The sequence below is a fragment of the Semicossyphus pulcher genome, unplaced genomic scaffold (assembly GCF_022749685.1).
Source record: "Semicossyphus pulcher isolate SPU_LCO1_2020_fin unplaced genomic scaffold, fSemPul1.0.p SCAF_9, whole genome shotgun sequence".
Lineage (NCBI taxonomy): Eukaryota > Metazoa > Chordata > Actinopteri > Labriformes > Labridae > Semicossyphus > Semicossyphus pulcher.
The window spans coordinates 16,353,689-16,364,881 of NW_027211770.1; the positions used below are offsets into that span (position 1 = coordinate 16,353,689).

Genomic DNA, 11,193 nt, shown 5'->3' on the forward strand with positions numbered 1-11,193 from the left:
CTGTTTAATTTTTCTATGCACTTTTTTTATTTATAATGTTATTTGCTTAATAAAGATGTTAAGATGTTTGAACAAACAGTGGTGTTCCTTCTGGAGCAGCTTCAGCAACAGTTCAGCCGAGAGGACGACCTTCCCGTCAATCCCAGCGGCTGTGCGCGCTCTGAGCTCTACCTCAGGTATGTGCTCCTAAATGTGCATGTTATTTGCTTAATAGAGATGTTTGAACAAATTCCATTTTTTTATTATAAAAGGTCAGAGTAGAAAAAAATGCAAAAATAATGTGAAGCGACTAAAATGAATGTTACATAAAGGTTTTTTTTTTTTTTTTTACAGTTGATAAGGATTACTTCATTTTTAGGAAACAGAGTGATGCAAACAAGTGATAAAATCTCTTCATCTCAACATGTGCAAAAAGGCATCTGAGGACAAAAGGAGACGTGAACAGGCGGCTGCTCTCTTCCTGTCACATTAGTTTTAACCTCTCGATGCTGCTCCGATAAGGCAGCCAACTTTAAACGAGCCACCGGGCCTCGCGAGAGAAAATGTACGCTAAAAATCATCAACACTGGATCCCATCATGTAACTTGATAGCATCTTTCATTAAGACTTCCTGTACGGCAGATGGCCCTCATGGTTGTGTCTGACGTCACTAAATTGATCATTAATACTTGTGAATACGTGTGAAATGTATCCTTCATATTGTGCCCTACAAAGTGTCCATGGCAGTTTGATTTTTTTCTTACCTTTTTTCATCGCAGTTGGTGTCTATTGTTGAGTTGCAGGGGCTTTTAATATTATACCCAGGTGGGCACAAGGTTTACAACGTGCCCTGCCCCTTTCATTACAAGTACAGAGTTTGCAAGGTTTTGTGGGGCCAACATGTCACCCTCCACTGTCGTCAAAGCCACAATTAGGAGTAACTTAATGTCCTATATTGATGAAACACATAACGTAGCATAACATAGTAGGCCTATAACATAACGCTTACATGGCGCAAGAGGACACGACACATTTTAAACGACCCACCATTGATCCCACAATGAAGAAGCTACATTTTATAATGACTACACTTTTAAGTGTTGAAGTCAAATGAGAATAATTAATGAGGAGTTTGAAGTCTAAAATTGCTGCCATCTTCAGTGAACTATTTAGGGAGTTGTGAATGCAGGCTGATATCAGACACAACCCTTGTCTTCTAAATTCAGAGTCCCCAGTTTTGTCTGGCAGTCCAAGTCACAGAAATGATCAGAGGAAGGAGAACAACTGCAGTCACTGCTGAGGGGGAAAGCTACACGTCCAGCTCACTCAGTCTGACTTTGGCGAGGACAGCGATGGCGTCGTTGCGCTCCATTTGTCTGAGCAGCTTAGCGAGGTGCCCCACCGTCCAGTCCGGGTGCCTGCTGGTGACCCCCTCCAACACGGCCCTCAGGGGACTCTTACTGTCCTTCATTGAGTAGGTGTAAGTGATCCAGGTGGAGGGGAAGGAGCAATGAGAGGCCAGGTGTTTGGTGTTCTTCACTCCATGGCTCTCTGGATCCAACAAAATCACCAGGTCTTCCAGAACATCCAGGTTGTCCAGCACGGTCTGTAAAGGTGCTGACAGGACGTTAGGACCTACAGAGGGAAGACGCAGGGTGTTAAAACTGTTGCTGCTTAATGTCCTCTCAAAGTTCTGATTCAAATATTGCTTTGACTGAAAATGAACAAACTTACATTTTCTATAAAGTTCTTTTCATCTATTTAAGACTGGATTATTTTCATAAAGTTGTACGATGGTCTAATAGAATTTAAAGACAGCCCACCCCACACCTTGCCATGAATTGCCCATTGTCCTTGTCAACGCCTGTTTTTCCCCAGACCTGCCCACTGAAAAACTTTTCATTCTTTCATTCTCCTCCAGCACGCTGGATAACCAGCATACAAAAAAATCATTAGGGGAAGTTCACTTGCAGTGTCCTGCAGCTGCAAGTCAATCTCTGACTTGGGGCTGCTCAACTTTGTGCTAAAATGGTGAGTTGTTTGTTTTTTTTAAATTAAGTGATTTAGTCATTCTAATTAAAAACAGAATGCATGAGAAATCCCATCGATTCAATGCTTTTGACAAATCCTCTGCATTTTTGTTTGATGTTATGCCATGTCATAATGACATTACCCCTACAAAATCACATTTGTAATGAGTAAAACTCATCACTTATTACTTCACTTTACTTGAACCAAAATGTTTTATTCGATGAATGCACCTAAGTAACATTTTATTGATATTTTTGTACTTCTAAACTACACTACAGTAACCTGTATGTTTTTATTTTTATGCATTATACAGATGACTTGGGCATTTTATATCTTTAATAAAATACATGTAAAAATCAAGGCAACTACACAAAATTGAACACAACACGGAAGACATGTACAGAAAGTGACACAAACACGCTTTTGCAGTGGAGCTGGGAAAAAATGACCACGGACCGTGACGTTAGTCTTTAAAAGAGCAGCTTTTTCTTTCTTTAAAAGGACACCCATTTGTACCTGAATTAGGATTAGTTATTCTAATTGGAGTTTTAAGGGTATAAACATTATCAATACGTTGACACTTACATTTTATTCTGCATCGACTACTTATACACCATCAGCCCTAAGTTTAATGTCAATAAAGTGCTTAAATCCTACTGTAGTCCTATGTTAAGGTGATTTTCTGCTGTGGCGGAGAAAATGCTGCCGACGGCAACTGTTTGATTCACATTTTTAGGTTTGATTCACAAAAATATAAATAAATGAGACATAATTTACTGATGGACCTCTGATTATAAACTTATTGTAACAGGCTAAAGGATTTGTTTTGTAAGCATTTGAAAAGGTGTGCAGGTTAAACCTGTGAATGTGAATATTTAGGGGTTCATTTAAGGTAACAGAATTGAAAAACCAAGTGGAAATTAAAGAATCGTCACCGAAATGCTGGAAAACATAATAAAACTTTATGCATCCCATATTAAAATAACTCATAATATTTAGTTTTAAGTCATTTCAGCTGCACCACGGTTATCATCACTCGGAAATATTTAGATCATCTCCACTGTCTTGTTTGTTTTAAGCTTCATTCAGATGAGTTTGTCTATTATCTATTTCATTGTGAGAGCTGAGGAGCAATCCAACATGTGTCATGTTAAATGTAAAGACATGCATTTTAACTGCTGGGACATCTGACATGAGGAGCTAAGACGAACACTGAAGCAGGACAAAGTGGCAAAATAAAACAGGAGACAATGATGAATAAGACAAGATAGAACTGTATTAATCCTGAAGGAAATTATTGTGACAGATGGCTCCAAAAATTCAGCACAAAATCGAGAGACATACAAAAACAACTCAAATACAAGTGAAAATATAAAGTGACGAGGAGCAACTCTAGCAGTCTGCTTCACCAGAAGTGAAGAGAGAATGAATGTAAGAATAACACTAGAAAAATCATGACCTGAGGATCTCATGACACTGTGTTAGGTTGTTCAACAGATCATGGCAGAAACCTCACCCACAAATTTTCCCACCATCAACGACGAAGAGGTGGGAGCCGTACGACGAGCATATCAGCTGCTCAGTGTGAGTCTACATTTACCACTGTTCATAATCATTAGTCTCATGGCACTGGCCTTTTAGTCATTCCTTTCATTCCATAAAGGTTAGAACAAAAACCCACGGTGAGGCAGCATTCAGTTACTGTGGCCCACGCTTGTGGAACAGCCTGCCGGAGAGCATCAGGACCGCAGAGACTGTTGATATTTTTAAAAAGAAGCTCAAGACTCACTTTTTCAACTTGGCTTTTAACTGATTTATCCTGTTCTTTTAACTATTTTATTCTATTTTTAATATCTAATCATTTTAATGATTTATTCTTAATTCTTTTTGCACTTTATTGCTTTTATCTTATTTTTTCTATTTTTATCATTTTATTTCTTACATTTATCTCAGCCTATCTTATTGTCTTTTAGCCTTTTACTTTTTAGCTCCAGTGTTTCCTCATGGGAGCCCTCCACACTGGGAATTGTGTCGTCCTGGAGATCCCTCTGGCCCGGAGGACCGTGGGGCTCTGCACCTTGTGCGGACGTAGACTGTGACCCCTCCCGATGCGGATGGCTCCCATAGGTGGCGTTTTCCTCACCTGTTCCTCAGTGTCCTGCCATGCCTCTCTACCATGTTTTATCCTGAGTGCGTGCGTGTGTGTGTGTGGGTGTATGTGTGTGAGTGTGTATGTACATACGTGTACATGCGTGTCTGTCTGTATCTGTGTGTGAAAAAGTGTATGTGTGCCTCTGCGGGTGGGTCGGGAGGGGCGAGTTTCTAGTATTTGTATTATTGTGATATGTTTTTAATTCTAGTGATGTTATTTTAATTTTTCTGTGAAGCACTTTGTGTTGCATTCTTTTTGCATGAAAAGTGCTTTATAAATAAAGTTTGATTTGATTTGATTTGATGATGTGTTATATTATCTCTACTCCTGTTATTTTCTTATATTAATGTAATAGTCTTTTTTTCTGCTTAGTACTCTGTCTGTGATGCAGGAGTGTCCCGACATGATTTGTATCGCTGCTGTACTGAGGTCAGCATGCGTGCTTTACGTCTACTGATTCGCCTCGTCTGTAAAAACCGGGCGTTGGAGGAGACTGTACGCACGCTGAGAACAGAGTTAGAGAAAATAAAGCTCAAATTGAACGACGTGAAAATTCAGCTGGAAATCAGCCAGGCCACAGCATCTTTCGCTCTACTTGGTACTTATTTTATTTTTAAAATGTCCTTATAATGTCTTATGTCTTTATAACCGTTCTTTAATGTCATCTACATACTGTAAGTGGTTAAAGCTAATGTTAGCTGCTGTCTAACAGTAGAAATGGATGCCGTGTAGAACTTACTGGAACTTACTCAAAGTTAGGCTTCACATAGCACATTTAAAGAGAACAGTGTCATTTCCACTCACTCAGAACGTCCTCCAATTCGTTGTTAGCCGGAGGAGCAGAAAGGGGGGAGAATCCTGCACTGATGTATGATGATCTTCTGCTGTAACTCAATACTGAGTTCTGACCTGGGTTGAACCCAAACATGAGAGATACACATAACTATGACATCAAGTTATAGTCATTTACAGAACCACCCATAGACCCTCCCGTAACATTACACTGCAGACTAACAACATGTTTTTACTGTAAAAAATGTTACTTTTCAGTATGCTTACCTCTTTTCCGCCTCATGTTAATGAAACAAGCAGATAGCACAACAAGCAAAATGGGAATAAAGATAGCCAATGGTACTGCCCCTGCCAAATTAAAATGTCAAGGTTAAATTTAGACAATGACTAGTATGCTCTTGTTCCATAAACAAGTGTATATTAAACTTACAGAGTGCAACATGACTAGTTGGAACTTGGTTGATGGCTTGTGTTATAGTTGTTGCACTTGCTGAAAAGCTGGACCCTCGGCTTGTCTGAACCTGAAATGAAAACAGAGAGAGCAATTGTTACTGCTCATGCTGCCATGTTGTTCCTTATTCTGTAACACTTGATGTTTTGAGCTATCACAACAACCTTTGGTAGATATAAGTATAATAGTGTAACAGTGGCCTATGGTTTTTTTAAAAAGAAAACTTTTTTCTTGATTTTATTGACATTGACATTTTTTATTCTGCTGTGAGGAACTTCGGCTTGTGTTGATTTTGACACTCTCATCTCTGCCGATTTTTGTACATGCTTAAGTGGTGGTGCTTTTTTTTCACATGTATCACTCACTGACATGTTTTATTCTGATAATCTTTAACTTTTAAATAGGCATTTCTTATCTTTCTATGTATAAAATGTTGTCTTTAAAAAACAAGAACTTGATGAGTCAAACCGTAAAATTGGGGAACTTTTTAATGTGGGCTTATTTCCTTTTCTATAGAATAGCGATAACGTCATAACTTCCTCTTTTCATTGCGCCTTTTTCAAGCATATAAAGGTGACTGTTGCATCAATTGCCGTTGATGCTGAAAAATTAAGATTAAGTCAAGGACATTAAGATGATGTAAAACATTTAAAAACTCCATGATGCATAATCCCGAAAACCAGCGTACTCACGTTAAAAGGAACTTCTGTCGTCAGGTTTCTACGGAAAACGAGAAAACACAACACAACAGGCTTTGACTTTACAGCATAAAAGGGGAACCAGATTTCAGAGACTGATGTTAGTGTATCGAATGCCTCTGTTCTGCATTTTCCAAGGTATTTTTAGCATGCTTTTTTTCTTACCTTGTTTCATCGCATTTGGTGTCTGTTGTTAAGTTGCATGGCCTTTCAATATTATACCCAGGTGGGCACGAGGCACAAGGTTTACAATGTGCCCTGCTCCCGTCATTAAAAGTACCGAGTTTGCACGCTTGTGTGGGGCCAACGTGTCGCCCTCCATTGTCATCATAGCCACAATTAGGGGTAACTTCATATCCTATATTGATGAAAACACATAACGTAGCATAACAAAGTAGGCATATGGCATTTCATAACATAACATAACATAACATAACATAACATAAAGTTTACCTGGCTTAAGAGGACACGGGACACATTTTAATCTAGTCCTGTCCCACCGCGTCGTCAGATCCTTGCATTTATCAGAGTACGGCATCGTCACTAACAGCTCAAGAAGTAGTCTAAAAGTTTTGTGTCTCAAAAGATGTAGTCCAGACAACGCGCCTCCTACTCAACCCACGCAAAAACGTCTGCAAATTTGCGAGGATGTAAAAATATGACAATCCAAGTAACATCTCTGAACTGGTAGTTTCAGATAATCAATGCACTGGAAGTTGTGTAGAATTCTTCCATATTCATTATTCAGCCTGCATCTGGAAACCATTTCGACTGTGTATGGAGAGTAAAAGCAGCCAAATCAGAACTAAATGATTAAATGACCTGATGAATGTGTCATTATAACCATTAATTAATTGACACATATGTAATATAATATGACATTTCTGTTTTTCTTATTCTCTCTATTTATTTACATTTGTATTAAATTCCCCAATTTTTTTTAATTTGCCAGTTTTTTGTTTTTTTTAATCTATTTCTTTTAAATTTCATGTATGTAATAACTTAGTGTTTTCTTTTCTATAAGGATACAGACCCTTACATGTAGGTCTGAACTGGATGCTGTTTAGAGAGAAAGAAATTTAACATTTAACCAATTCCCCGCTAACACCACTTTTAGCTAGCTGACATCCCGTAAGCTAGGAAGTGGTTAGGGGAGAGTCACATAACGATGGTATGAATGAACTAGAGGCAGAGAAAAGCCACATTTAAAAAGACAGCAACAATATGACACAGATGTGACCAGGTGATGAGAACAGCTGGTGAGTGGAGGAAAGTTAGAGTGAGTATGTGTGGGGGGAGTGTGAGCAGCACAATATAGGCTAGAGCTTCATTTAATTTAATCTTCAACAGACGCAAAAAAAACAACTATTTCAGATCTCATCCTTACAGTTACTGAGCTCTAACTCAAATAGTCTATTTGTCGCCTCCCTTAAAGTGTTCCAAATATACAAGTTTCAGGAAGTAAATGAAAACTTCTTTAATGAAAGAATGATTTTGTCTATGTGACTTACCTCACAACATCTGCAAGTGTGTCTCACTGAAGCTTTAGTTTCAACTTGACCATATTTGTCTATTGCATAGCAGTGGCTGGGCGGTGTCCCAAAGGTTGAATCAGTTGTTTTTTTAGATGACTAACAAATTTGACCAATCACAGGACTTTCAAAGGGAAGTGGGGAAAATTGTGCGTGTGCGTTTAAATAAGTGAGAACATTAGGATAAAGATTGTCTGCTTTCATCTGGCAGTCAAAGAATCAGGACTACGTAATGTCAGTGTTCAAAATGAGGAACAGGACAGCTCTGAGGACATAAACCTAGAAAGTAGCAGACCACAGCATAAAGTGAACTCAAATATGTTGAAATGTTCACATACAGCGAGTGTGCAGGGTGTGGACTGTGCTGACTGATTTATTTATCAGCCCGATTATAGCCTGCTTGTTTTTCATGCTAATGTTAGCATGCTTGAATGCTTGACTAACACAGTGAACAGTAACTATTATTATGAGTATGTTAGCATGCGGACGTTAGCTGTTAGCTCAAGTACAGCCACTCTCTAGGTAATCTCTTTGAGACATGTGGTCTCACTCTCAAGAGAGACCTGCTTAGACAGCAGCAACAACAACACAGAGTTACAGACAGACAGGACATTCAATACAGAGATACTTGACAATAATAAAATCATTAAAGTGATGAATGCTCTCTCTCCATACTTTTTAAAAGATTTTTAAAATTTCTGAGGGGGATTCAGCTGGACAGCTTTAAATTCTGCTATAGTGTGTTCCAGGGCGATGGGGCAGAGTAGGAGAAGGCCTTTTTACCCAGTTCAGTACAGACTGATGGGGTGGACTAAGTGATGAAACCCTGGGAGCGTAAGCTGTAGCAGCACTGTTTGTGTGAGATGTAGCTGGATAAGTAAATGGGCAACAGTCTGACTATGGATTCGTAGGAGAAGCTATACAAATGTTCTGTGCACGCATAGTGATGACCAGTCTACTTATACATACAGAGTGCAGTGATGTGTTAGAGGTTTACAGTTTATGATGGAGCTCCGTGATAGATGATAGCATCGAGCAGATGTAGGGAATGTGTGTTCATGTACATAAAATCCACATAGTCCAGGACAGGTAAGAAGGTGGCGGTAGCAAGCCGTTCCTCGCAACAGAGGAAAAACAGGCTGCTAGCGTGGCTGCAGACGCTCAGTCTTGTTTTAATGGATGTCTCTTTTTACAGTTTAGGCAGATTTCTAGTGACATAAACTGACCTGATGTGTAAAAGTGGAGTTCCCATGTGTGGGTTGCTTTCACTTAGGCTATCGGTTACTTAGTCGGCTAAACTTGAGCTTCTACTGTACTTTTTCCAAACCTTCCCTTTTATTGTGTCCATTTTTGTTTGAATTAATGTAATATAATAGCCTTGTTAATGTGCCTTTCTTGACATGTTTAGTGTTAGATCAGGGTTAATTATAGGGATGCACCAATACCACTTTTTTTCAGACCAAGAATAAGTACTGTAAGTGGCCACCGGCAATTTGGTCGGTTTATTCAGGTTCCGGGGTTTGAGGGGCTTGCCCTAGAACTTGTATAAAATGTCGGGTGTGTCGTCACACGCCACACTCCTCATAGGCTATGACTGTCCTTTGGCTTTAGCTCCCCTAGAGGTTGTCACAGGGCATGAAAATGAGCCTTTTGCTCAGCAAACTGCTCTAGGTTGGAGCATTATAGGGTCAGCTAACCCTCATTTAGATAGGAAAGGCAGCCATAGTTTCGTGCATCATGTAGCAGTAAAAGAAATTGCAGTACCCCCTGTCACAGATGTTTTAAAGGTGTTGGAATCAGATTTTAATGAGAGGAGCCACGAGGATAAGCATGTGTCTCAAGATGACGCCCGCTTCATACAGTTTCTGAGTAGCAATATAAGGCAGGATGAGGATGGACACTATCAAATGCCCCTTCCCTTTGAAGATGATAATCCACCCCCATTACCAAACAACAGGAGACTTGCTACTGTTAGACTACAACACCTGAAACGAAAGTTAACTACAAATAAACAATACCATGAACAGTACAGTACTTTTATGGAGGAAGTCATTCGCAAGGGTGATGCAGAGCTAGCCCCTGTAACTTCAGAGGGTGAGACCATTTGGTACATTCCCCATCATGGAGTGTACCACACAAGGAAGCCGAACAAATTAAGAGTAGTCTTTGATTGTTCTTCAAAGTTCAATGGCATCTCGTTGAATGACACCCTACTTACAGGTCCTGACTTAATTCATTCACTGGTGGGAGTTTTGTGTCGTTTTAGAAAGGAACAGGTTGCTGTGATTTGTGACATTGAGAAAATGTTCCATCAATTCCATGTCACACCTGAAGTTCGAAACTACTTAAGGTTCCTTTGGTGGGAGGAAGGAAAGTTAGATTCAGAGCCAAAAGAGTACGGGATGACGTTTCATCTGTTTGGTGCTGCCTCCTCACCTGGCTGTGCGGACTTTGGGTTAAAGTACCTTGCCCATCAGCACAAAGATGAGCATCCTGCTGCAGCAGGGTTTGTGGAGAGCAACTTTTATGTGGATGATGGTTTAACCAGTGTTGCAACAGTCAAAGAAGCACAAAAATGGATTGGTGAAGCTCAGGAACTGTGTAAGCATGCAGGTTTAAGATTGCACACGTTTAATTCAAACTGCGAAGAAGTTCTCTCTTGTGTCGCTCCATCAGAGACGGCGTTAACAACAGACCCACTCAAGCTGAACCCAGAGGCAACACCAGGTTTCATACTTGGCATTCAGTGGTCGATGCTTAATGACTCGTTTAACTTTGACATCAGTGCAAAGGAACATTTTCTAACCCGACACGGTATCCTGTCTGTATGCTTCCCTGTATGATCCACTTGGGTTCATGGCACCTTTTTCCCTAAGTGGAAAACGCATCTTACAGGAGCTGTGTCAAAGGGGTTTTGGATGGGATGATCAAATTCCAGAGCACTAGCGTTTACAGTGGGAGGAGTGGATTAATGGCCTTCAAGTGTTAAAAGAAATAAATATCCCCAGATGTTACTACCCCCCAAATTTTGGCAAAATACTAAGTGTAGAGCTGCACCATTTCTCTGATGCCAGCAACATAGACTATGGTTCGAGTTCTTACCTTAGATACAAGAATAATAAAGATGAAATCCATTGCAGTCTTGTTATGGCCAAAGCAAGGGTTGCTCCCACAAAGGTCACAAGCATCCCAAGATTAGAGCTTTCAGCAGTAGTAACCTCAGCGACGATAAGCGTTATGTTAAAATCAGAGTTAAAGATGGAAATTGACAGGGAATATTTTTGGACTGACTCACAGGTTGTGTTTGCTTACATTAACAATGAAGCGAGAAGATTTCATGTTTTTGTGGCAAATAGAGTTCAGTTAATCAGAGAGCTCACAGATCCAAAGAATTGGCACTATGTTGAGACGTTACAAAACCCTGCTGACCATGCCTCCAGAGGTCTTAGTGCTGCAAACATTTCCACAACCAACTGGTTATCAGGGCCCAAATTTCTTTGGGAGCAAGAAGTGCTTCCAACTCAAAAACCCTCTATTGAGCTTCTACTTGGTGACCCA

At 39.9% G+C, this 11,193-nt stretch overlaps 1 protein-coding gene across 1 annotated transcript; it reads right to left on the reverse strand.

The window, feature by feature from the left end:
• Positions 1-58: 58 nt before the first annotated feature.
• Positions 59-6,641, reverse strand: igflr1 (IGF-like family receptor 1). Its single transcript, XM_069656779.1, has 7 exons — positions 6,557-6,641; positions 6,269-6,461; positions 6,098-6,125; positions 5,385-5,475; positions 5,222-5,302; positions 4,967-5,071; positions 59-1,614 (listed from the first exon to the last, which is right to left on the reverse strand). The coding sequence occupies exons 1-7, from the start codon at positions 6,639-6,641 to the stop codon at positions 1,289-1,291; spliced, it is 909 nt and encodes a 302-aa protein (XP_069512880.1). The 3' UTR covers positions 59-1,288.
• Between the last annotated feature and the right edge of the window lie 4,552 nt (positions 6,642-11,193).

Coding starts and splice junctions, on each gene's coding strand:
- igflr1 (XM_069656779.1), bottom strand. CDS start 6,641: ATGCCGTACTCTGATAAATGCAAGGATCTGACGACGCGGTGGGACAGG. Junction 6,126..6,268: donor ACCAAATGCGATGAAACAAG/GTAAGAAAAAAA, acceptor CGTTTTCCGTAG/AAACCTGACGACAGAAGTTC. Junction 5,072..5,221: donor TAACATGAGGCGGAAAAGAG/GTAAGCATACTG, acceptor GGTTCAACCCAG/GTCAGAACTCAGTATTGAGT.